We start from the raw sequence: 25,832 nt of genomic DNA, 5'->3' as shown, positions 1-25,832 counted from the left end.
ATGATTTTTCTAAATTGTGGCAGTCCCAAATCTCCACTAAACATTTTTTGTTCTATATTATTCTCATGTTTATGTTTATAACCATCATAATCACTTTAGGAAGAATTGAATAACATATTTCTTTTGAAAAATAAAAAAATTACTCTTGAATTCATACACAGCCTGTTATCTTTCCCTGCTTCTCATGTGTCTTTTATTAAGCATATTAAATTTTTAACAACTCCTTCAGTCTTCTCCCTATCTCTGATGCACTCGGATTTTGACACCCCAAATTCCACCCATTCTTTCCCTCTCTCTTACGTAATGTAATTAAAAAGTTGTCACTATTACTTTCTTATATATTCTAAGCAACCTATCTTTTTATTTTTTTTATTTTTCTTGTGATATATATAATAGTAAGGTATACACCACAATACAATTCCTCTCTATAACACAACACACTCTGGCCTCTCTCTGCACCTGCTTCTGCTTGAGCTAACAAAAGAAAAGAAAATTAAAACTAACCCTTTGTTCTGTGTGCAAACCCAGATAGAAAACAAAGAAAAAAACAAAAACATCTCTTCTTGGGTCTATCAAATTTTCTCTTCAATGGTGGATGCTAGCTACTAGCTAGTGCTACAACAAAAACTTTTCGGATTGCTTTGTTTCCACTTATTTTTTTTTTTGGTTCTTTCTGCAGAAGTATATATTCCCTTCACACTTTCTTTTTCTTTTATTTTCTCACTCTCTTTGATTCTGTTCCAAGAACATTCTCTTTCTGTGCACATGCATACACATGAAACAAATAGTACATGCAAATTCTTAATGTACTATTCTTGTTGTTATTATTATTATTCTCTCCTTTGAGAACTCTAAATTCTTAAGGCTAGTTCAAATTCCATAACACAAGACCTGTTTGTTTGTTCTACATTAAAGAAGCCTTTGCTTGTTGACTCTATAAGCATCATTCTTGAACATTGAAGCTTTGAAGGAAGAGAAGTCAAACAAACATGTCTTCAAATAAGGTATTGAAATCAGTGAAAGATGAAAACCCAGAATTGCAGAAGCAGATTGGTTGCATCACTGGCTTTTTTCAACTCTTTGACCGCCACCGTTTCCTCACTGCCAACACTCACCAAACACCTTCTTCAACTTCAGGTATTCTTCTTCAATATTCACTTTATTTTTCTTCTTTTTGTGTTCATAGAAAAATTTGATTGATATGAATATTATTCACATCTGAGTAGGACAACTGCATTATTTATATTTTCTTTTGTTCTGTTTCATTTTCAAGATTTTTGCTTCATGGAATCTTAGTCAAACATGTTTGAAGTAGAAAATTTTGATGAACATGAACATGAACATGTGAGAAGGACTAGTCTTCGTACATACATAAATTGTTTCACATATATATCACGTGTATTGAGGTGGAGAGACTTTGTTGGTTTGCTGTCCTTAAAAAATGAAAAATTTTCACCTTAGGCATTCATATAGTATATAGTTTTATTTCTTTTATTTTTTACTACACAAAAGAAAAAAAAAAGTTCTCTAGTGAAAATGAATATTTTCTTCCAACAGTAAGGGACTGACACAATTAACCTTACATTATGTCAGTAACTTGTCGGATTGCATAGATAGTTCTGTTTTCTTTTCTTTTCTTCTTCAGTTTTCATTTGTTTTCGTGTGGAGTGATTCCGGTGGTTAAAGTTCTCTGACTCCACTTAGTTACTAGATAAAAAAGCAAAGCATTTAATTTACTGAACTATTTTATTTATTTATCTTCCATTTTGGTTCCTTACTCTCCAAATTAGATTTGACAGAAGCTGGTAACTGGAGTTAAGTTTTGGAGCTGAGCACTTTCTTTTCTTTTTATTTTTATTTTACATCTATATATTTCAGAAATCAGGTTAGAATACATATTCAAGTAATGTTCACATCAGAACAAAGTTAAATACTCACATTTTTTAAAGTGATAATTGTAATATTTAAGTATTTTTTAATAATTTGAAGGGTATGAACATTACAACTAACCTGTAATTGTTTATGCTTTCTTTGTAGCTTCAACATGAAAACATGTCCATAGATATTATAGAAGTGATCTGAAAGGAATAAAAAGTGAATTGAAGATAATATCTGAGAAGTTCTTAGTACTATAACTGAAATTTCCTTTCTTTCTCAGGGGAAAGCAGTAATGGCATCAAAGAGCTTAATGCTAAAAACATAATGCAGAAAGCAAAGGTAAGATAATATTAGAATAGTAGTTTAACATGAAAGAATTTTAGCAGGATCAATCAACAAACTTAATATTGTGATTTTCAGGAAAAGAATCTAAAGGGTTCCAGAGAGAAGCAACAATTCTCCACAGAGTCTTCAATAACTTCTATGACTTCATCATCTTGTTCATCTAGCATGTCGTCCCTTGAGTTCAACAGGACAATTCAGACCGAATCGCTATCAACTGGTCGAATCAATGTTCTTGAAAACTCGAATTCAGAACTATCATTGAAGCGCCTTGACACCCCAACACAGAAATCCATTGACTTCTATGATATTGTCAAAGAGTCAATTCAGAGAGAATCTCATGGATTATCTGTGAAGACTTTGCCTAAAGAGCAAAAGAAGGGTCCGAATCACACCTTGAAATACATCGACTCGCCCCGGCCTCTGCCTGCCCCAAAATCTGTCAATGCAGGAGTTATGATCTCCAATGAAGCATTCCATAATCTTGCTAAGTCTAAGAAAGCGCCTTGGGACTCGCCCCGGCTGTCTTATGATGGAAGGGATACACAAGATAGATTCAAAACTGCAACAAAGCATAAGGAACTTCCAAGGTTTTCCTTGGACAGCAAGCAAGGATCCATTGGAGGTCTCAATGAAGGAAACAAGTCTCGCAACCTATTGAAGGGTCCACAAAAAGGACATTTGAGAAGCTCCAGCTCAGTGCTTAACCAGCCACAAGAACCAGATACTTCGAGAAGATCATCCAGTGTCGTAGCAAAGTTGATGGGACTGGAAGCCTTGCCAGAATGGACACAAACTTGCCAGACTCCACCAGCGACTGCTAGTTGCTACAACAATAAAAATGAGCTCTTGGAAAGATCTAGAACAAGTGATGAATACAAGCAGAACCAAAGCTCAGTATCTCCAAGAAGTAGCCAGGAATCTACCTCGGCTCGATACAGAATTGTTGACTCGATCACAAACACAACACCATATTCGCGATTTGCTCTAGAATCAAGTCCATGGAGGCAAACTGATGCAAACCAAAGTTCTCAACTGCAAGTTTCCAAGGGAAGTGAATCTGATGTGAAAGCCTCAAAGTCCTGCATATCTGTATATGGGGAAATTGATAAAAGGCGGGCAGAACTCGAGTTCAAAAAGTCTGGCAAGGATCTCAGAGCCCTTAAACAAATTCTTGATGCAATGCAGAGATATAAAGATACATCTGGCAGTACTAGTGATCAGGCTTCAAAGTCTCCATCTTACAATAGAAAAATTTGCAGTCTCAATCAAGGATCAAAGTTACAAAGCACAAGAAGTCGACAAAAAGACTCAGAGTCTGCCACAAGTGAGACATCAAACACAAGCCAGGGTAGTGAATTGCCAATATTCATCATGAAACCGGAAAAAGTTGCTAGAAAATCCAGCAATCCTTCTTCTAAAGGAATTCCAGTTCGTGGTAATGGAAGATTGGCTGAGAAGCAAACAGGCAAAGATGTCAGTTCAACCATCAGAAATGTCAGGGATCCTTTTAGTCAATCAATTCCTTTAGCAAATAAGGGTAATAACTCGAGAACTTCAAAATCGATGCAATCATTGAAAGTTCATCAAGAAAGCAATGGAGAAAACACTAGTTCTGGTAACGTAACAGCTGCTAGGAGTCCAAGGGTACAGAATAAGTTTGGATTGGAGAGGCGCTCTCCACCAAGCAGCCCATCTTCAGATTCTGGTATTAGCAGAAGGCAGGAGTATAGGAACTCTTTGAGGTTTCCTTCTTCCCCAAGTACAACACCAAGACCGAAATTGCACGAAAGAAATGAATGTTTCAGCGAGCCTAGCGTCCATTGGAGGGATTTTAAGGCTCGTGTTAACTTCATTTCTCCAGATTTTGACAAGAGAAGCAGTGATAGAGAAATCATTCGCATGGATCAATCAGGAAATACTAATAGCTCTTCCATCCAGCTTGGCAGCCTGAATCAAAATGTAAGTATTTCTTCATTGCATTGTTAGATTTTGCATGAAGGGGAGCCTCGGAGCAGCGGATGAGTTGTCTCCACGTGACCTCAAGGTCACGGGTTCAAGCCGTGGAAACAGCCACTGATATAATTATCAGGTTAGGCTGCGTACATTACAACCTTGGTTGCGGCCCTTTCCCGGACCCTGCGTTAAATGCGGGACGCTTGTGCACCGGGTTGCCCTTTTTATTGTTAGATTTTGCATCTAATCCAATTGCTTAGTCGTTCTTTTATTTTGATCAGTGTTCAGGAAGCTCTAAGGCTGACACAATGGTTACTGTAGAACAACCAAGTCCTGTGTCTGTTCTTGATCCTGCATTCTACAGGGAAGACCCACCATCTCCAGTGAGAAAGAGATCAGACATGTCAGATGATTTAGGTATTCAACTTATATTTCATCATGGATAATCTAAGTTCATTTTCAGATTAATTATTTAAGCTAATACACTTTTTGGTGGCATTACAACAACAATAACTCAGGAAACAATTTTGAGTTACATTTTAATTCTCTTCAAATTTTCTCACACAGGTGAAGAAGTTCTAAGTGCTGATGAAAACAGTGAGGAGAACTCTGTTGATCTTCCTTTATCCAACACAACAAAAGCTAACTTCATCATTCATGATAGAGACTCGAATACCCAGAATTTCATTCAAATTCTTCAAGATATCAATCAGAATGATGAGAAACTCACCAGTTTCAGTGACAATAAGGATTCTGACCATAAATATATAGCAGAAATCCTGCTAGCATCCGGTCTTCTTAGCGGACGCACCTCTAGCCAGATTTCTCATTCACCAGGTTACTTGATTAACCCAAAGTTATTCTTTGCATTAGAACAAATGAAAACACACAAGAAGGATTTTAACAGTGGCAAGATTATTAGTCCAGAGCAAATGCAAAGAAAACTCATATTTGATGTGGTTAATGACATTCTTGTTCAAAAATCATTCTTGGAGAGTTCTTATACTCAGTGGCGCCTAACAAACCAGCTACCAGATAGAAACCTACAGGGGAAGCAGCTTTTGGATGAGGTATGCACAGAAATAGACCAGTTACAACCTCAGAAAAAGAATCTTGACTTGGCCATTGAGGATGAGAATTTGACCAGTCTCTTATGGGGAGATTTGAATTTGATGCATCACCCCACAGTTTGGACTAACAGCAGCACTGAGATACCAAATGTTGTGTTGGATATAGAGAGGTTGATCTTTAAAGATTTGATAACTGAAGTTGTTAGAGGAGAATTAGCAAACAGTGCTGGTAGGCATTGCAGGCAATTACTGTTTCATTAGCTTGACCCAAAAAGAGGAAAAATAAAAAGTTCCAATCTTGTGTGTCACCTTCCAATACACACAGTTTGAAGAGAGGCTAATAAGCTGCTTAGTTGAGTTTAACCCTTGTTTTTTGTATAAATTATTGCACATTTTAGTGTCTTTCTTTATGTATTTATGGTTCATGAGTTCATAAATACATGCAGAAATACATGATTATGTATATCAGTATCTAGTTTTCACTACAGCGCCTTCTCTAAACATAAAATGGTGTCGGTTCCTCCATCTCAACTAAACATTATTATACCCTCAACTCTTATGTTCTTATAAATACTATACTGCCAAGGCATCATTAGTATCTGTAATGTCGGAAGTAGAGCAACTCAAAGCAAACCCCATAAATAGGCAACTCTATACTCTTTGGCAGAGAACAACCATAGATTGAAAAAGTAGTACATGATGATAAAACTGTTGTGAAATTCCCATCATTGATATATGCGAATTTTAGAATGGAAGTTGTTTTTAGTGTTGTTGGCAGGATTTCAAATAATGCTTTAAAGAAGCAAAAACCAAAGTAAATCGGAAAAGATGTTATTTTGATACTTTCTATGGGATTTCAGTCTTACATGTTGCATTGATTTTTAACACACGAATTCAAAGCATTTTCCACATATCAGATTGCCTAGTGCACATACTCAGAAGATTGTTAGAGTGGGAAAATGCCTGGGGGAAAATGTAACATTCATTTCAATAGTATCAGTCGCCTAAATTTCAATATCCCAGAACTAGCTATCATCACATTGTCCTGAGAAAGTGTCGAGTATACAGATCCTAGTTGAAGCAATCTCATTTACAATTGAACAAGCTGATCTGGATTTTCTAGAGATTCCCTCAGAATTTTCTCAGCCCTTCTTTTCCTGTCATCCTTCTCATCTTCCATTGCAAACCACGGCAAAGTCCTCTGATGCTCCTTTTCAGGACTCAAACCTGTGGACCTTCCTAAGAATTTGTTTCCTACCCCAATCTTAAAACGAACCCTAGGGTTCTCATTCAAAACACGTGTTGTCTGATCTTCACCGGAATCACAGGATGTGCTCTTCATCGCTTCAATTGCTGGAGCAAACGTCTCTAATACTGATACGGATTTATCATCAAGGAAATTCCTTGCGACAGGATTATCGAAAGCGACATTGTTGAAGAGCTTAGTAGGAGGGGCAATAGGAGCAACTTCCTTTTCCCCAACTTTCAAAGGTGGTGCAAGGAAAGGATTACCTTCCACAGATGCTTTCTTTGCCTTGGCATCATCCGGGTCAGCGAAGGTGGGATTCTCAAACATACCTGAGACCATCTGCTGCTGCGAACTCAACAGAGACCTATCCCCCTTATCGTTCTCTCTTTCTTGCTCAAATTTGCCATTGGCAGCATGAGGGTCTGCTCCTCTTGCATCCACTGTAGAATCAAGTGAATACGTCTGTGGATCAGGGAATGCAGGCAGCCAGGCAGGAATATGCTCAGCAGGAGGCACTTTTCCTTTTCGTGAAAAACTTGGAGTCAGCTCACGATCTTTCACGATTGGAAACCGGGGAACAGGATGTACAAATGGAATTGGTTCAACTTCATTGACATACTGAACGATTTCCCGAACAGCACCAGAATCCTCAAGGCAATGGTCAACATCAGAAGCACCTGAAAACCCTTGCACATATACTAAATCCTCCAACCCTTGAATGACATCAAAAGCATTGGATTCAGTCCTCCCTGCAAGATTAGCATAGTAATGAGCAGATCTCCCAATGCTCGAAGCATATCGAACAGCGACATCAGACAGCGCCTCAAGGGCTGATTGCTGAAACGAATGAAAACCTTGACTCTCCAACAATTGTGCTACCGCGATCTTCGCGATTGCCTGGGCAAAATCATCAGCACCTGATTTCCTCTTCCATGTGCTGGGCTTCTCAAGATGCCTTCCAGTCTTCCCACCACCATTGCTCATATTCAGCACACTTCATATCACTTTAAAACCCGAAAAATATTATCCAAATCACTATTTCTCTTCATTTCCAGAACTCACCAAAAAATTGAAATTCACCAACTTCGCTTCTGAGAAAATTTATTTTTTTTTTCGGAAAAGAAAAAAGTGAACTTCAGCTAGACAGAACTTTAACTAATACCAACAATATCTTATAATTGAGCTACAAATCCCTAACTAGTAACTACTCCCAGGCTGAACTCTATATAGAAAACAATTTCAGCTGAATAATTAAAATTTGAGGGGGAAAGTGAAGCTTACCAAGTTACCAGTAGATGAGAAGTGCTGATTGGATCTGAGGGCATAAATGGAAGATCGGTAGATAAAATTGGGAAATTTAGGGTTTGCGATTCGGTTTAGCTTAAACCCTTTGAAACCCTTGGATCGAAGACATCATTTGACGCAGAAAGAGAAAGGAGCTTGAAATGGAAAAGAGAACTTCGCTCGTAGACCCGATGCGATTTCGTCTTTAGATCCCTCTAAAGTTTATTGCGAAAATTTCGAACATGAATGTAGCGTGTAGTCAATAATCTTGAATCTTCGTTGTCGTGGAAAGTTGAAACGGCGTCGTCCTAAACGTATGGAACCAAGCCGCGTAAATCTAGAGAAGAAAAATACTGTGTTTTTAAATTAATTATTAAAAAAATTGGATAAATTACGTATTTAAAAGATATAAACAAAAAGATATATAAAAAATAAAAATTAGATATTAAATATATATTTTTTAAAAGCTTTTACAAATATTATTAAAAAAATAAAATACTTTATATATTTAAAAGTTAATAATTTTAAGCTAATTAATTTTTCTTGTAAATGACCTAAATTATTTTTAAAAATTAAAAAATTTAGGAACTCAATTTTTTTCTGAATATTTATATTTATTTTTTAAATATTTATCTAATTTTTAAATGCACATAGTATTTGATAAATAAAAAAGTTATTTGTCACTCATAAAAAATAATATTTTTTCATATTTTTAAATCATTTAAAAGCATTTATCATTCGTATCTTTTATTATTATTTTTATCAATAGTATAATTTTTTTAGTATCATTTTGGTAGTTTAACTTAAAAAAATACTTGTTAGTATAATATTTTGTGTAAAAAAATAGTAAAATCTATATTTTTCATTTTTTTAAATCCAAAAGAAAAGTAAAACATTAAAGGAGAAACAAAAGATATGTGCTTATTTTTAGGCTTTTCTTTTATACCTATTTTTTTTTATATATATATATTTTTGTCTACCTATTTACTCTATGATGATTTCCTTTGTTAAGCTTCTAACTCTTTTTTTTCATAGATGAAAACATGTTAGGGTTGTTTTCTTGGACCATTATTTCTATACTAGTAGTATAAGTCCTTAGGTGTAGTCTTGTAGTCAAACTATTTATCCTCGTTTAAATTGTAGTCTTATAGTAAAATTATTTATCCTTGTATGTGTTATGTGTGAGTTTTACCAAAAGGACAACTTATTGAAATGCAAATGAAATTATATATGATTTTCCCTTTCTCTTTAAATCAATTGTAGTTCTATCCTCACAATTAAAATAAAATTAAATCCTTATTTCAAATAAATGATAAAATCATGTCCAAAGAATATTTTTCTTTTCCGATCCATGCACATTTTTGCATACACACAACATTGATGCATGACTTAACCATTCTTCAGAGTTGTATTGATTCTAAAAAGTTATCATATGATTCTTGTTATCGATCATAAATTCTATGTATAAGCGAATTTGTTCATTTTTTTTTCATCAAAGGTCGACGAATCTGATTCTAGGAATGGTCGACAACAAGGAGAGAAGGGTGGATCGGCAGCCACGCGAGTCAACGGTGATAGAGTGGAGCAGGATGAAATAGGGAAGAGATTTGAGCGCTCTGCACTCTCCTTTTGGCGAGTTCTTCGAATTATCGATTGTGGATATTCTGAAGAAATTTGGGGGGTAAAATTATCTGCAACTGAAAAGGAATTAGCGGCAGCCATTCTGACTTCGACACTAAATAAGAGAAATTCGACGTCGGTAAGCTGATTTAGATGGAACCGCAATTATCTATCGTGAATTACTGCATTTGGGAATTCCGCAAATAGTTTGTCGCAGACATCTCCCGCATCCGTTGGAGTGAGTAAACATGATCAACTAATTTTTCATAAAAGTAAATCTAAACTATTAACAATTTTTTAGTCAATATTAGTTAATAGTTAATTTTTTATATTAATTATATATATTGACTAAATAAAAAAATATTCTATTGGTCACATAGTATATGACGCCTTTCGTAATATATAAGGTTTAGGGCTATTATAAGACAAATGTATTACACTCTAATTATATTTATACCATCTTTGATTTTTATGTATGAAGAATTTCTCAAACTCAAATATTTCTTCAAGACACCAATGTTATGAAAAGATGTGAGGGTAAAGGGAAAGAAGGATAATGTGTAATGATGGGAGAAGAGGAGGAACAGACTGAGGTAGATTTGTTATTTCTTTCTATTATAATTTTAAATTAATTGCGTTTAACTAATCTTGATATAAAATGTAATAGTAATTAAATATGTATAAAATACCTTTTATATCAATACTACATACATACAAATTAAATAATGGATAATAGTTCACCTTCATGGTAATTGAAACACTGTTGTTACAACACAATCTTAGATGCTAAATTTGTTGCCTAGTTTGATGTATTTTTTATGAATACATGATGAACGTTGGAAGCTAGCTAGTGAAGGCTAGCCCCATAAATGAACTATAGTAAATTATAAGAGAAAAGTTAAAAGGCTTTTAAGCTTTACTCCAGTTTGGATAACCAACTTAATTAAGCTCCTTTTGATAAAATAACTTAAACAATAAATGATTCTGTTAAAAGTAACTTATAAATAAGTTATTTTGTATTTGGATTTTTAACTCTAAAAGTGCTTATTTTATAGAAATGTGATAAAAAGTAAAAGTGTTATGAGAGAAGTCATTTTTTTAACTTCTCTATAAGCTCCTAAATAGCTTTTTAGAAAGTTGCAATTTGATTTTGAAAATTGCACCAGACATTAATACTACTACTTTTATAAGTCAAAAATTAAAAAAAAGTTACTTCTAAAGTTCCAAACAGGATAGTTAATAACATGACTATTTTAACTTTCTGTATTTGATTTAGGCTGAATTTATCATAATATTCTCATGAATTTGAATACTAACTAAATTAAATAAGATTAAGATTATCTAAAGTAAAAAAATTGATAAAACAAAAAAATAAGACTCTAATTACCCTTAAATTAAAGTAGTAAGATTCATACATGATAGAAATTATAAATTTAATAGTAATTAATTTATTATTTTATTATTTTATAATTTTTCTCACTAAATGATTTTTTTTGGCTAAATATGCATGACTCCTTGTAATTACTTATTCTTTTTTTTTTCTGTCTTGTTTTTATTGCGTTGTACTGTATAAGAGCATATTCATCATTGTAAAAATGGTACAACTGATATATAAATAACACACCCACCAAAACAAATAAAAAAAGGTTGAGAATATGTGAGATCTAACAAGCTAAGTTATAAACTTGCCAGTGGATATATATTTACACACAACCTGTTAGTGTAAGTATAAAATTCATCATTTAATTTTCCTGGAAATTATATTATAGCCTTATAGGGAATCAATTTTTAAATACTCAAATCAATCTAAGATCATTAACTAAAAAAAGATAGACATTTGTCACTCCAACTACCATGTATTAGTAGTATTTCTATTGGCTAATTAGTTTTGATTAGTAAAATATAAAGATCTTATTCATCTAATAATAACTATATATATAAGAAAATTATGCAAGCCACCTATTAATAATCAACTGTTCTCTATAAAAACCCTACGAGAAAATAACTTCCTATGATTAATACACAAAGCAACCAAGTGAAGCATTGCATCTAGCTATAAATCTCCCCTTTAAGAAAAAGTATAAATAATCAACAACAGTTTTAAATAATATATCAACAATGTGAATTAATAAGGTTAAAAGAATAAATTAATTTTAAATTTAATTAGTAGCATTAAATTAGGATGTAGTGTATTTTTATTTAATTATTATTCATATTATTTAAGATAATCATTATTTATCTAACACTCCCCAATCTTTAAATGCTAACTGAAAAAAAAAAATACACACACGTTGACACATATATTTTAATAAGATAAAAATTCAAACGCATTCAATTTTACATAAATTTAATAATCGATAATTATTAGATAAAAATTTAATTAAATTAATTAAATTATTTAACGACTTTTAACTATCAATTTTATGTAAAGTTGGCTACACCTAAATTTTCACCTTCTAATAAAATGAAAATTCCTTACACAAGGAAATAATTATAAGAATATAACTTCTGCTTACTCTTATAACAGTAGCTAATGATAAGAATTTAATGATTTTACAATCTATATGTCTTCATGTGCAATGCATTCAAACAAACTACATAGCAAATTAAAGTGTGGAACCTAAACCATAAGTCCATAATGTGCCATAATATTTTCTCATCAACACTGTTTTTTCCCCTTCGATCTTTTTCATAGACAACCCTTTTTTTTCCTTTTTCTTTTTCTTTTCTTTTCTTTCTTCTTTTTCCCCTCTCTCAAAAGGGCTAGACACATTCTGAATTTGTTCGGAGACAAAGTAGACTGAAGGAACAGTACTTTGAACTTTGTCTTCATGCGCATTTTTCTTTCTTTCTTTCTTTATAGTACGTAGTACTATATATAACGTGATTAATCTCAACAAAATTCCCTAATAATGCAAACCAACAATACCCTCTTTATGTACCTCTACCCTTTGCTTTGACAGCATTTATATGCTATACTTTCTTCCACTATAACAACCATTCAATTCTAATAATTTCTTTGATTTCTATTTTTTTAAACCAAAAGTGAAAACAACAAATAAAATCATATTATTTTCGTAATTCTCTTTAAAAAATTATAAAAAATAATCAAAGAAAAAAAAAACTAGATAAGTCAGTTAATATTTTGAGAGACAAATTTTTAAATCTTAAACTCTAAACTATCTATAATTGATGCATTTGTGTTCTTTCATCTCATGGAATAGAAACAAACAAAGATTTAAGAGATTAAAGAAGTAACAACATTGTAATTAAGACTGTAAATAATGGTGCCATGTCTTACAAATAAAATGAACAAGGTGTGCACTTGTTCTCTTTGTTATTATGCAAGAGAACTACTCTTAGAAAGCCAAAATCTTAGTTTATTAGACCATTCAACAACATGTAATAAAAAAAAGATTCAAACTAAACGAGCAAAAATTCAAATAAATAAAGCCCTACTTAATTCAAGAAATTAAAGTAGAAAATCCAAAAACATGCATTCACAAACGACATGGTTATTATTCAACCAAACCTTAGCTTGTCACTAATAATGGAGCTTTTCCTCACACTCCTCCTTAGCTTCATCCATGCATATATTTTAAAAGGGAAGAAGAAGAAATAAAATTTGGATTAAGTTTTGTACCATGCATGAATTCTTGTAGAATCATCATCACTTGGAAGAAGGAAAATGGTGATCTTTGTGATGAGATTGATGACTACTACTTTCTCTTGTGTTGTGAGAATGGTGGAGAAGGATTGGAGTGCTCATCATAGCCAAGCTGAAAGATGGAAGATTATTTGTCAAGAGATTTTGATGAAGATGATGAGAGGTCAACATCTGATGATACTGATGATGATGATGATGATTGATTTGTTGTTCTTGTCTTGGATCCATTGCTTCTGATGAATGTGAAGGGAAGTATGACTGTGTTATATTGTTCCCACCAGTTGATAAGGACAATGTTGATGGAAAAGGGACAAGATTAATGCTTTGCAAATCTGTTTGGTTTGTAATAAACCCATGATTATGGTTTCCCAATTGAGCAACATTAACATCATTTGATGAGTTATGTTGCTCAAATTGGTAGTTACCAATTGGCATAGTATTCAGCAAACCTAGGAATGAAGGATGATGATGATGATTTGTAGTAGAAACAACATTTGCACCTTCTTCTTCACCTTCCTCCTCTTCCTTGTTATTGTTATCCTCTTCAGTAACTATTTGATTATTATCTTCTGATGAAGCTTGTTTAGTAGATGATGATGACTTTGACTTGTTATTATTCCACTTAGAATAATTCTGTGCTAAACCTTGCCACTGATGAATGCTCCTATTGATATTGAACATTGAGGTGCTAGCTTCATTAGTATTGATCATAGAATTAGAAGATGATGATGGAAAACCACTAAGGTTAGTGAAGGGATTATTGATATGTGGCAAAGGTGGAAGCTCATCAATTTCATGCTTAGCAGCATTTAACAACCAATCAACAACCTTACTAGGTTGATTAAGCCCTAACCTATCTTGAAGATCATAGAGCTGAATTGCTGTTGGAACTGAAAGCCTCACACGCCTGTCTCTTAACCCTCTTATTGTGCAAACCTTGCTGTGCCTGTCTTTTCCTCCAAATGCTCTTGATACCCTAACAATTCTTGGATCCTTCAACCTTAGCCATTGTGATGATGATGATGATGAAGAAGCCTTTGCTGCTGCTGCTGCTGATGATGATGATGCCTTTTCATGTTGATGATGATCACTACTCTCTTGTTTTAGTGGAAAATCTGATGGGTCTTTTGGACTATTACTGTTATTCATCTTATGTAAATGTCAATCTCTTTCATTGTTTGTTGCTGCTGCTGGTTCTTGCAGAGTTTAGCTGTACTTTCAGTACCTTTTGATTCTCAATAATTTTCATCTGTTCCTCCATGTATATATATATCAGACAACAATAGTAATGAAATTAATTCCTAGATGTTAAGTCTCTCCACTGTTGGATTTGATGGTTGTCCCTCTTAGGTATATATCTGCAATATCGGATACCTAAGAAAATCAATATAACATAAAGTGTATATAATAGGATAAGGTTGAAAAAGCTGCTTCATCCATCATATCATGCATGAAATTTTAAAATATTTTACTTAAATTATTTGTAATAAACAGATATGATTCTTATACTGTTAACAAGTATATCATTGAGAATATCTTCTACTATTTAGACTATTCTAGAGCAGCAAATAATTAAACCTGATCTGTCTTGAATTATAGGACATACAACATACAATTTTGCACAAAATTATCATAATCAAAATTAATTTTGGTTAATGAAGCTAAGGCATGGAAAATTCAAGTCTGAAAAATGATGTGGTACATGGACAAACTAAAAAAAGAAGAAGCATTTATTAATAAGAATAACATAGAAAATATTAACTATTATTAGAATAATGTGGTTTCCCATAGAAAACATGTGAAATTGAATGTATGCAGATACAAAGTTACAAACCCTAGTTATAGTGAGAGAAGGATACTTACTTGAACACCTACCACACTGTCTGATCTGACACCAAGGACCATAAGAGATGATGGAAGAAGTGATGAAGAAATTAAGCTTGCACTACTACTATGCTTTGATTCAGCAAGAGATAGCTAGAAAATTCTTATGGAATTTTGGTTGGTGTATGTCATTGTTATTATTGAAGAGAATAATAAAGTTTGGGTGTGAAGAAGTTGAAAACTTGCATAGCATAGAAAAAGAAAAAGGAAGTAGATGCCGGAATTGAACCAAACCACGCCGCACTCAAAGATAAAGCAATGGCGCATGGGATGCCACGTGGCACACATCCCCTTATTGGTCAAATATAATTAAATGGTAGTCTCCATCTACCTTATCATTTTTTATTATGGTCAAGCATTATCAATAATCATTGCCATACTAGTTACATATATATAACACCTGCTTCATATATTATATCCTCATCATCATCACATGTTTAATCATTAATTAATTTGTGACAAATGAATTGAATTTAATATAGTTTCTTGGAAATTAAATCCTTAGGATTATGAAGGTTAAATAATAATAACCCTAAAGGGGACCATTGTTAATAACACATAGACATATATATATAAGATGTAGAAAAGCGGCTAGTCACACTTTATCGACAACTACAAAAGGTTAATTATGTGACTGAATTGCATCACATGGGGGTCCATGGGAGCAAGCCAAAACCGCATCAAGTTAAAATGTACTTACCCATGAGACCACAACTTGTTACAAAAACCAATATTCGCATGCCTCTATATCTTCTATCTATATATTAGTACAAGATTTTCTGCAAATAGTATATTAGTACAAAATTTTACAAACTTTGTGATGTATTATTATTGTTATTATATTCATCATGAAATTAGAACAAAAAAGACATTTTTTTTTCAATTAATATCGGCCAATTTTTAACGTTAATAAAAAATTAGTTCTATATAATTATTTTATGAGAAACGATTGCAAATGATACTCAATAATCAAAATTTTGATAAGAAAAAGTCATTACTATAATTGTGAGAGTTTTGTTAAGTTACACTTAACTTTTTGGAAAAATATATAGAAAGAAAACGTTTGCCACATACATACACATTTTTGGAAGATATATGCATGCTTTAATTTTGATTCTTTCTTACTCAAAGGTAGGGTAAAGTTAGGAAGGGAATTGAAAAAGAAATAGGAAATAAAACAAATAAAAAACACGCGAAGAGAAGCATCACGAGGAGAGGATTTGGAAGACAAAGAGAGAAATCCACTTTAGATAACTAATAGTGATACTCATAAAAGTTGTGGTGTCTAGTCCATTGCGCAATTGTCATGTCTATGTGTATGATAGCTACTTGGGACAATAATTGAAAGCTACTCGCTTTCATAATATACCAGTTTAATTTTAATGTACTAACAGAATAAAATAATTTTTAATCGTATAATTATATTTATTTTTTTAAATAATTTTTTACATAATTAATAAAAATAAAAATTATTTTAATAATTTAATATTATATAATTATATATACATATAAAATTATTTTATAGTGTCCGTATATTAAAATTAAATTTGGACGGAGAGAGAGAGTGTGAGGGACCAATTATTATGCATGTTATCTTTTATTTAAAACTCTCCACTTAAGAATTAAAATCAGGACCACATGCAAAAAACTCTTTTGGCAGAGAGATATGCATGGAGGAGGGGCAATTTGAGGCTTTTCACTAGCTACTTACATAAAGTAGTTAGTGACACTCACATCACAATAAGTGAATTAAATCCAAATGACGCATGCTTTCTCTTCAAAAGATTAAAGTCAATTATTAATCATGCATGTGTGTTTCTGTGTGTGAGATGCAGAGAAACGTAAGCAACTTCTCTTTTCTTCTTTTTCCTTCCCCATTTGGAAATTCAAGACTACTAAAGTATTTACTAGTACTATTCAGAGCTAACTTAAACAATGTAGCTAATAATTAAGTGTAAGGTAAACTATTATTTTTGTTTAAAATATTTGCAATAAATGTATTTTTAATCTTTTTTTTTTGTATTTCAAACATTTTAAGTGACTCAATATTATCTATACCTTTTAACTCTATTAAAAATAATAATCATGTATATCTTCTAAAACTATGTAATTTAATAAAAAAGACGATCTTATATAAAAATAAGAACTTGATGACAATGTACAAACGAAAGAAGACTATATATCTTAAATTTTTTTATATGTTATTTTTTTGTTTTTTAGTCCATTTTACTATTTTTAAAATTTATTCACAGATGGTAATATTATAGCAGTTTGCTAAACAATATTTATGATAAATAATCTCACCATATTTATTAATAATTTTTTATTGAGTTAATTAATAGTGGGATAATATTGAGTCATATTTAAACCTTTTAGACCATAAATATGAAGAAAAAAAATATTAGAGACAACATACATTATTATTTATTTCATATGTTTAGAACAAAAATAATATTTTATTTTAGATGAATTATATAAATTTTAAATTTTAATAACATGAAATCAATAATGAAAAACTTTTAAAAAATGTTTTAAATTGTTGATAAAAAGTATTTTTTTTAGGACATTTAATTTATTAGTTTACAAGCTAACTCAAATAACAACAATATAATTTATAATTTATATCAATAAATTATAATTTATATATTAAAAATATTAAAAAAATTAATTTTATATATTGTCTATCTACAATTATAAATTTTTTATTTATTTCCTACATCAAAATTATATATAAGAAATTTCTATAAAATTTTAAATAATTAAGAACATTAAGATATAAATGCATCTCTATTATTCTCTTTTATCCTAACAATTTAACTAGATTTGTCACGTTCTATTTCATTATCTATTCAATTTAAAAAATGTATCTATATATATATAAAATCGAACGAGCTCATGAGCTAATGAGCTGAATTTATTCAAACTTAAACTCGACTAATTTAATTTATGAATTTAATTCCAAACTCAAGTTCGGCTCATCAGTCCATAAGCTAAGTTCAACTTATCAAGCTATTAATGAGTTAAACTCGAACTGATTTATCATCTAGATTGACTCACTCCCAAACTCTAATCACAACCTTAAGACCCTAATTAGAATAAGCATAAGAAATTTCTTACTTGTTAATAAGGTGGATTCATGTATCTGCAAGAAAAAAAATACCTGAAATATACAGAAAACTAGCTTGGTCTCTAAGCAAAGCTAATGACTAATAGAAATTTTAATCAAGTTCAATGGTAGTTGCAAAACAAATGTATGGTTGAATGCCCTAGACAAGTCTATTCATATATATGCATGCGTGAATGATTAATTTAACGGTATGAAAAAGACACCAAAAAAAAAAAAGAAAAAAAAAACATTTTACGGTATGAAAAATAACAACTACTTAACAAGTCCCTTATCCCTTTAACCCTTTTAATTTTGTCTAACTTCCAAGAAAACGAAATGACCTAGCTACCCTTCTTTTATGCCCATAAAAGGAAAATGCGAAAGCGACCCTATTATTGCTTCATATATAAGATAAAAAATAAAATAAAATAAATTAAACTCTAAAATATCTGCTGGTGTCTTGTGTGTGTTTTTATTTGCAAAAGTTGGATGCCAATTGCAAACATCAAATCAAAGGATGATAAATTTTTCTACATTAGGAATTGAAAAACCATATCATCTAGCATCAATATATAGTATAGCATATAACAATTGAAAAAAAAAAATACTTAATTAATAATTATTCGTTAATTAAAGCAATTCAATACCATATGTATAATATAACACTACAGATCAGAAGACAGAAGTATTTATTATCCATCATCATGATGAAAACTGTTTCATCCATGAACAGTGAAGCATAGTTAAACTCAAGAAGAAATAATAAAACTAATAAATATATTCAAGTGCATAAGAATATTCATGTTATGTTACAAATGTGATGTGCAATGCAAACAGTTTATAGAGGATAATAATAAGAAGTAGAAGAAAAACACAAACGAGGATATGAACAAAAAGGATCGATGAAGCTGATGAAGAAGATGATGATGATGATGAAGAAAGACAAAATCCAAGTTTGTTCCTACTACTTAGCTTCATTCTGAAAAGGAAGAGAAGGATAGTTTCAACCTTAGTTGCAAAGTTTCTTTGTTATTATCTGTGAAAAAGATGGAGCAATTGGTTATGGTAACTTGTAACACAGAGAGTGGCTTAGTGGTACAGAACATAGAAGAAGATCGAAAATGTTAAAAGGAATTATTGAAACCGAAGATAAGCAGTAGTAGAGTAGTGGTGAGCATCTCTAGAAGGTTCTGGCAAAGAAAAAGAAAAGATCAAAAAAACTGATGAGTGATGATGATGAATGTAATAACTGAGCTGGTTTGTGGGGTTAACATACACATTATGGTCCAAAAAATGGTCCCCAGATTGTTAAGACAAAGTTTTGGAGGAGACAATAGTTCAGAGCTCGTGACTAATCACTCTCACTTTTCTGAATAACCAGAAATGCTGCAGAAGCTATGGCAGGAGTTGCATAATGCATGAACCTCTGTCTGCAACGTTTTCTTTTACTCCTTTTGTTCAGTTATTAACTTCAATTTTGTACGTAGTTGAAACTTGAAATCACTTTAACTTGTTCAAGAGATCAGAATATGAAGTAGTGAGCTTATTATATAAAAGTTTATTGGATTTTAGTCCATCGCTTTTAATAAGTTGACAGACAGGTTTATCGAGAAATGTAATTAACTTCTGTAACCATTTCATACATGAACTTAGCTTTGAGATGATACAAAATCTAATTAAAGCATTTTGAGGAGGTAGTTGACTTATGTAGCTTGCATTATACATGAGAGAGTCAACAGTACCAAACATATCATATCATATGTTTAGGGGAATGTTTGGTTGGGTGTAGGATTGAAGGTAAACTACTTTTTTAAATTAGTTTTATCGGCAAAATTATATACAATTATTTTTTTTTTGAAGCTTCAAAATTTTATTTTATTATGGTTGTGATACATACGATTTTCTCTAAAATTTTTGTGGTTATATTATTGAGATTAATCTATGTAAATATATGTCTCTTTGCAGGTAAGAATACAATTGTAATTTAAATCTACTTGTGTAATCACAAGATTGAAGTTGCATCACCTCATTGCAGTCCATAATTTCAAATAAAGTATAGATAAGAGAATAAAATATTTAAAAAAATATTTATTAATTTATTTGTCAATATAAAAAAATTTAAATACAATCAATTGTATATTATAATTATATAAAAAAAATAAATAATTACTTTTCAAATTTCATTTAGATTTCTATCTAAAAATACGAATATAATTACTATTAATGTATTAAATTAGACCTAATTTAAACTGTAAAATTTATTCAATACTTGTTTAAGCGAATTAGTAAATTAATCACTAGACCGATCTAAAATGATTTGAAAAAGAATTTTTTTATTTATTTTTTACGATATTTTTTAGCTTGATAGATCAAATACTAAATTGAAACAGTGTTATTGGTGAACAAGTGAACAAACTTATTATTTTGATAAGTTTATTACTATATAGGCCATTATTAATAGTGACAGTAAAACCCATCATAAAAAGAAATATTGTAATTCAGCACAATAGATTTAGTAAGTAGGAAACTAGGAATTGAACAAAAACCAGAACTACTAAAGCTATAAAAGTCCACAAGCACTAGCATAAAACAAACACCTTGATCTTAGCCCAAAGGCCGAGAAAGGTAAATCATCCTTTGAAATTAAATTACAGCAATAAACCAAGGCCAAGTTCCACACCCATGTAACAAACACACTGTGCTGAAGAAAAAAAAAAAAAAAAACTAAACACATTGCAATTATAGGTGAAATGTGAAAAAGCACCTCTTTCACAACCCACCCTGCATCTACAGCAGAAAACTTAAACATGACTAAAACATGGAAACATAACAATTACTAATTTATTATAGTAATTGCACTACTAAATGTTATTGGTCTCCTTCCAAATGGATACACATGCATGAAGATTCTGGCTATCACAAGCAAAGCTCTTTCAACACAAGATACTGTTGTATACTCTTTAATTTTTCCTGAAAGATATGACAACGATACATGTTAGGTAATATTCAAAATATATACAAGTGTCAAAGAGCAGAATTATACATTTAAGTAACATACAATGCAAACCATATCCCATATATTATTAACATAAGAACAAGTTCACATGATTACAATTGGATATGTAAGAGTACAGAATGTATATATATAAAGCCTAAATGCTAAATATATAATAAAAGAATCTGTGTTAACATGCATGTATAAAAAGTGAAAATAGTAAGTTTCAACAACATTACTGAATTATGCACTTATCTCACTCCAAATGGATAACCATGGAAATCTTCCTTTCATCACATGAACTAGTGTTGGGTAAAATTCAACATACATATGCACTAATGTCAACAGGTAGCACGTATTAAAAGTAACAGAAACGCTTACCATATTATATATGTAAGCTACTGTGTTTATCTAGGAACTAATCAACCAAGCTATGCTTTAACTATTGAAAACCAATAATAAATTGTTTGGCATGTCCAATTTAAAGTTTCAACTATAAAAACGTACAGTTAACATTTTAGTAGCACAATATCTTGTTTCGTTTACATAATGTCCTAAAAAATAGAGCAGATGTTAATTTGCTTGATATTCCAATATTATCAATAACAACTATATAATTGAAAGGAAGTAGTATCTCAACAAAAATATAAACTAGAAGAAATAGAAACGGAACTTGTACCTTCATACTTGAGATATGATCCTTTTTAATTTGGCCACCTTAATTGCAACAAATACATACAACTTGTCATAGACATCACTCAATAACTTGAAATAAGCATATCTCCAAGATTTCTTCAAGATTAATGAGAAGAAAACTCCCCAAAATGCCGTGACAAATCCAACAGCCATAGTAATGTAGAACCCCTCAGTTACAAATTGTTCATCATCACCATCAGCATCATGTTCACTGATCTGGTGACCATGTATGGGACAAGTATTGTTGAGAGGAACACCACAAAGTTTTGGATTTCCTGCATAAGCAGAGGCATCCCTAGTTTGGAGTTGTGTGCCAAGTGGGATTTCTCCAGATAAATCATTGTATGACAAGTCAAGAACACTGAGACGGTCTATTTGAGCAAGTTGTGAAGGAATTGTTCCTGACAAATGATTTCTGGATAGATCAAGAAAATCTATTGATTTTAGCTGTCCAACAGTCGGAGGAATGTGTCCACTAAACAAGTTTCTTGAAAGATTTAAAGAAACCAAGCCAATAAGATTCATCATCTCAATTGGTATTTCCCCTGTTAACCTGTTGCTGGAGAAATCAATACTTCTCAACAATCCAAGGGTTCTTTCATATGTTGACATTTTTCCTTTCCATATGACTGATGTACTATCATTATAAACTCCGAAATTTGGAAAGTCCGTGCCAATGCGCTCAAAAATACTGTTGTGTATATCGACAACAAGATAGCCATGGGTAATGGTTGCACTTGAACTTGTTAGAGTGGCCATAGCAGAAAGATTACTTATGCATGGAGGTATATTCCCAGAGAGAATATTTAGAGAGAGGTCCAAGACAAAGAGCTCATGAAGATTGCAAATGCTTAACGGAATGCTTCCATGAAGCTTATTGGAATGTAAGTTAAGTACAAGTAGCTTTGGAATATTACCTCCAATCCAGCTTGGTATTGTTCCAGACAACTGATTATCTGCAGCATCAAAAACTCGCAGTTTTGTGCAATTATGCAAGGATGATGGTATCTCTCCTGAAAAATGATTGCCCCCTAAATGTATTGACTCAATATGTTTTAACGATCCCAGAGACTTTGGCATATTTCCATAAAAGTGATTATCAGACAAATCTAGGATGGCCAAGAACTCATAACCCATCCAACAATCTGGAAGTTGTCCTCTAATGTAGTTGTTTGACAAATCCATAAATTTTGTGTTTATGGACGAGTTTGCACATAAAAGAGGATTTGCATTTGAAAATCTGTTGTTAGACAGAAAAAGTTGTGCAGCAGTTGAAAAGAATGCTGGAATTGGACCTTCAAATAAATTGAAGCTCAAATCAATGGTTTGAACAATTACAAGATTATCAGTTAGTCCTCTATAAGGGTCCACAATTCGGTCTTCAATTTTTCCTCTAATATGGTTGTGAGAAAGATTCAAATTCCATATCTTGAAAAATTGATCCCAATGCCAATCAGGAACCGAGCTAGAGATTTGAGCTTGTGAAATATCCAATTGATAAATATTCATTTGGGTGCGAAGCCATGTTGGAAAGTTAGGCCCCAAATTGCAAGAAGCCAAGTTAATGAAATGTGAATCAAACGGGGGATCCCATTCAGCGCTAACATTAAAAACCAATGCATTGTGAGACAAATCCAAAGTGTTAAGATCGGAGAGTCTTGAGAAATGAGCTTCAGTTATCATACCTTTCAACAAGTTATTTCCAAGGCTTAACTCAGTTAAGTCGGATAATTGTCCAATACCTTCATGTATGGTTCCATTTAATCTGTTGTTACCAAGTCGTAACTCTTGCAAAGATTGAAGCTGAGAGAGGTCAGGCACCATCCCCGTAATTTCATTCCATCCCAGATCCAAGATTCGTAAGGGTTTATGAGCACAACGAGAAAACTCTCGAATATATTCATGAAACTCTCCTGTCAACTTGTTCTTGGATAGGTCTAGTTTTGCCAAATTACAACTATGAAACAAGGATAGAGGTATTTGGCCTTTGAGCTCATTATTTGCAAGATTTAACTTCTTAAGGGAGCTAAAGTTCCCGAATGTTTCTGGAATGGTTCCTGTTAAACCATTATCATTCATTCTGAGAATAACAAGGCTACCAGTGGAATTCATTAACCATGGGAATATGAAGGATGCGTCCTTTAGAGAGTTGTGAGAGATAGCCACAAATGAGAGAGAAGTGGAGAAATTAGCAGGGGATGCAAGTGATGAAATGGACATGGAATCAACAAGATTGCAACCATTCAAGTTCAGATATTGAAGATGAGAAAGGCCACTCACTAGTGGTTGCCAATTGCTTGCACTACTGAGGTTAACTAGAGAAAGCGAAAGATGCCTCAAAGAGAAAAGCTGAGATAACCATTGTAAATCAGAACTCAACAACGCGTTATCATTGTTATAGGGACTGAGGTCAAGAAATTGTAAAGAAGAAAGATTTCTGAAATGATGAGGAATGGTTCCAGTGAATGCATTGTGACTTAGATCAAGATGTTCCAAGGATAAGAGATTTCCAAGCTGGGGAGGCATTGTTCCGTTAAGTTCATTATGACTAAGATCCAAATATGTCAAGGATGACATATTTGTGAGTTGAAGAGGAAATCCTCCAACCAAATTACTGAAACTAAGATCAAGGTACACTAAATGGGAGAGATTTGAGAACTGAGAAGGGATTTGTTGCGGATAATCAAATTGATTCGCTCGAAGATCAAGATACTCGAGGAATAGCAGATTTCCCAATTGATCTATGTTTCCACCGGAAAAACAATAAGAGAGATTGAGATGTGTCAAAAAGGTTAAAGAGCCAATGAAAGAAGGGATAGATGTGGTGAGAGTAAACTCAATACCGCTAAGATCCAAGTAGTTCAAATTATGTAACTCACTGAGTGATGGGCTTATGGATTCAAGAGTGTAATCAGCATGAAGATCAAGCATGACAACATGGCCTGTGCTGTTGCTGCACTTGACGCCTTCCCAGTTGCAACAATCCTTCTGCTGCTCCCCATCTCGCCATGAAGACAGCCAATCATCATCATCGCTCACATTAAAGCCACGTTTGAGAGAAAGCAGAGCTTGCCTTTCACGCTTGCCACCACCACTGCACTCCTCGTCCATGCAAGTATCTGCACCATCAACACCGCATAAACTACACCATTCATCATCATCACTGGAAGCATAAAATATTTCAAGTTAAGTTGTTGTATCACATATCATATGTGTGTGATCAACAACCTAAGGCCATATTCCAATTTATAAGCAACTGATTCAAACTAATATTGATCAGTCAACAATAGAATCAACGCGTACGTACATAATGACGACGTTCAATTCAACGAAGATTGATCCAAAGCAAAGATAATGTATATATTCGTGTGGAACGGGTAATAACTTTTCAAGTGTGGGCCAAATTCTTCCAGTCACTTAACTTATTCTATACTCATATGACTCATGAGTCATGAACTATTGACTTAACAAGTCAACTTATTATAACTTATAACTCCCATAGCTATTATTGGGTGTCCCACCTTAACTCTTCACCGCCTAATAACTAATCCGCGACGAATTTAAATTTCATTTAAGAGTATTAATAAATTACTACAGATATAAAATAAAATTTAAATTCTTGATATTTATTTTAACAGACAAGTAAATCAATAATTATACAAAAATATTATTTATATTTTAAAATTAGCTATTAAAATCAGTTATTAATATATTTGTGTATAAATATATATGTAATTTAATTTATTTTTAATATGTATTTATATTTTAATCTATATTTTATATTGTTAGTTGACTTTAGTAACTGATTTTGATGTACACGTAACATAACTCATAAATATATTATTAAAAAAATTTAAATATACTAAATATACTCATGTTTCCATAGATGATTTTAATTATAAAAAATACATAATATAATATATATTAATTAAAACCAACTATTAAAATTATTGAAATACCAATATTTTGGATATATTTTAAAAAATATATATTATATTCATGACACTATGAATGTACATACAAAATTCTCTACATCACCAACTACAAATTATTTATTGTTAATTTTTTAAAATATTTATTTTTCA

General features: G+C 32.0%; 4 protein-coding genes across 5 annotated transcripts; 1 reads left to right on the top strand and 3 right to left on the bottom strand.

The window, feature by feature from the left end:
• The first annotated feature begins 202 nt into the window (after nucleotides 1-202).
• Nucleotides 203-5,731, top strand: LOC112795401 (protein LONGIFOLIA 1). The gene is made up of 5 exons (XM_025837333.3): nucleotides 203-1,137; nucleotides 2,159-2,217; nucleotides 2,299-4,182; nucleotides 4,458-4,593; nucleotides 4,744-5,731. Exons 1-5 carry the CDS (start codon nucleotides 990-992, stop codon nucleotides 5,505-5,507), a joined length of 2,991 nt encoding a protein of 996 aa, XP_025693118.1. The 5' UTR covers nucleotides 203-989; the 3' UTR covers nucleotides 5,508-5,731.
• A 330-nt stretch (nucleotides 5,732-6,061) lies between these two features.
• Nucleotides 6,062-8,151, bottom strand: LOC112797887 (transcription initiation factor TFIID subunit 8). Of its 2 annotated transcripts, none has more exons than XM_025840997.3 (2): nucleotides 7,777-8,151; nucleotides 6,062-7,586 (listed from the first exon to the last, which is right to left on the bottom strand). In XM_025840997.3, exon 2 carries the CDS (start codon nucleotides 7,477-7,479, stop codon nucleotides 6,337-6,339), a length of 1,143 nt encoding a protein of 380 aa, XP_025696782.1. In that variant the 5' UTR covers nucleotides 7,480-7,586; nucleotides 7,777-8,151; the 3' UTR covers nucleotides 6,062-6,336. The 2 variants fall into 2 exon arrangements, with proteins under 2 accessions (XP_025696782.1, XP_025696783.1); XM_025840998.3 differs by having other exon boundaries at nucleotides 6,062-7,499; nucleotides 7,777-8,147.
• A 4,494-nt stretch (nucleotides 8,152-12,645) lies between these two features.
• On the bottom strand, nucleotides 12,646-18,297 carry LOC112797886 (uncharacterized). The gene is made up of 2 exons (XM_025840996.3): nucleotides 14,930-18,297; nucleotides 12,646-14,424 (listed from the first exon to the last, which is right to left on the bottom strand). The coding sequence occupies exon 2, from the start codon at nucleotides 14,213-14,215 to the stop codon at nucleotides 13,070-13,072; it is 1,146 nt and encodes a 381-aa protein (XP_025696781.1). The 5' UTR covers nucleotides 14,216-14,424; nucleotides 14,930-18,297; the 3' UTR covers nucleotides 12,646-13,069.
• A 2,344-nt stretch (nucleotides 18,298-20,641) lies between these two features.
• LOC112797884 (receptor-like protein EIX2) lies at nucleotides 20,642-25,135 on the bottom strand. Its single transcript, XM_025840995.3, has 2 exons — nucleotides 21,731-25,135; nucleotides 20,642-21,026 (listed from the first exon to the last, which is right to left on the bottom strand). Exon 1 carries the CDS (start codon nucleotides 24,856-24,858, stop codon nucleotides 21,733-21,735), a length of 3,126 nt encoding a protein of 1,041 aa, XP_025696780.2. The 5' UTR covers nucleotides 24,859-25,135; the 3' UTR covers nucleotides 20,642-21,026; nucleotides 21,731-21,732.
• Nucleotides 25,136-25,832: the final 697 nt, after the last annotated feature.

Source organism: Arachis hypogaea, chromosome 4, assembly GCF_003086295.3.
Source record: "Arachis hypogaea cultivar Tifrunner chromosome 4, arahy.Tifrunner.gnm2.J5K5, whole genome shotgun sequence".
NCBI classification, from domain to species: domain Eukaryota; kingdom Viridiplantae; phylum Streptophyta; class Magnoliopsida; order Fabales; family Fabaceae; genus Arachis; species Arachis hypogaea.
Note: the sequence above shows the minus strand (reverse complement) of the source record. Positions and strands in the feature narration are given on the sequence as shown.

Coding starts and splice junctions, on each gene's coding strand:
- LOC112795401 (XM_025837333.3), top strand. CDS start 990: ATGTCTTCAAATAAGGTATTGAAATCAGTGAAAGATGAAAACCCAGAA. Junction 1,138..2,158: donor AACACCTTCTTCAACTTCAG/GTATTCTTCTTC, acceptor TTTCTTTCTCAG/GGGAAAGCAGTAATGGCATC. Junction 2,218..2,298: donor ACATAATGCAGAAAGCAAAG/GTAAGATAATAT, acceptor TGTGATTTTCAG/GAAAAGAATCTAAAGGGTTC.
- LOC112797887 (XM_025840997.3), bottom strand. CDS start 7,479: ATGAGCAATGGTGGTGGGAAGACTGGAAGGCATCTTGAGAAGCCCAGC.
- LOC112797886 (XM_025840996.3), bottom strand. CDS start 14,215: ATGAATAACAGTAATAGTCCAAAAGACCCATCAGATTTTCCACTAAAA.
- LOC112797884 (XM_025840995.3), bottom strand. CDS start 24,858: ATGGACGAGGAGTGCAGTGGTGGTGGCAAGCGTGAAAGGCAAGCTCTG.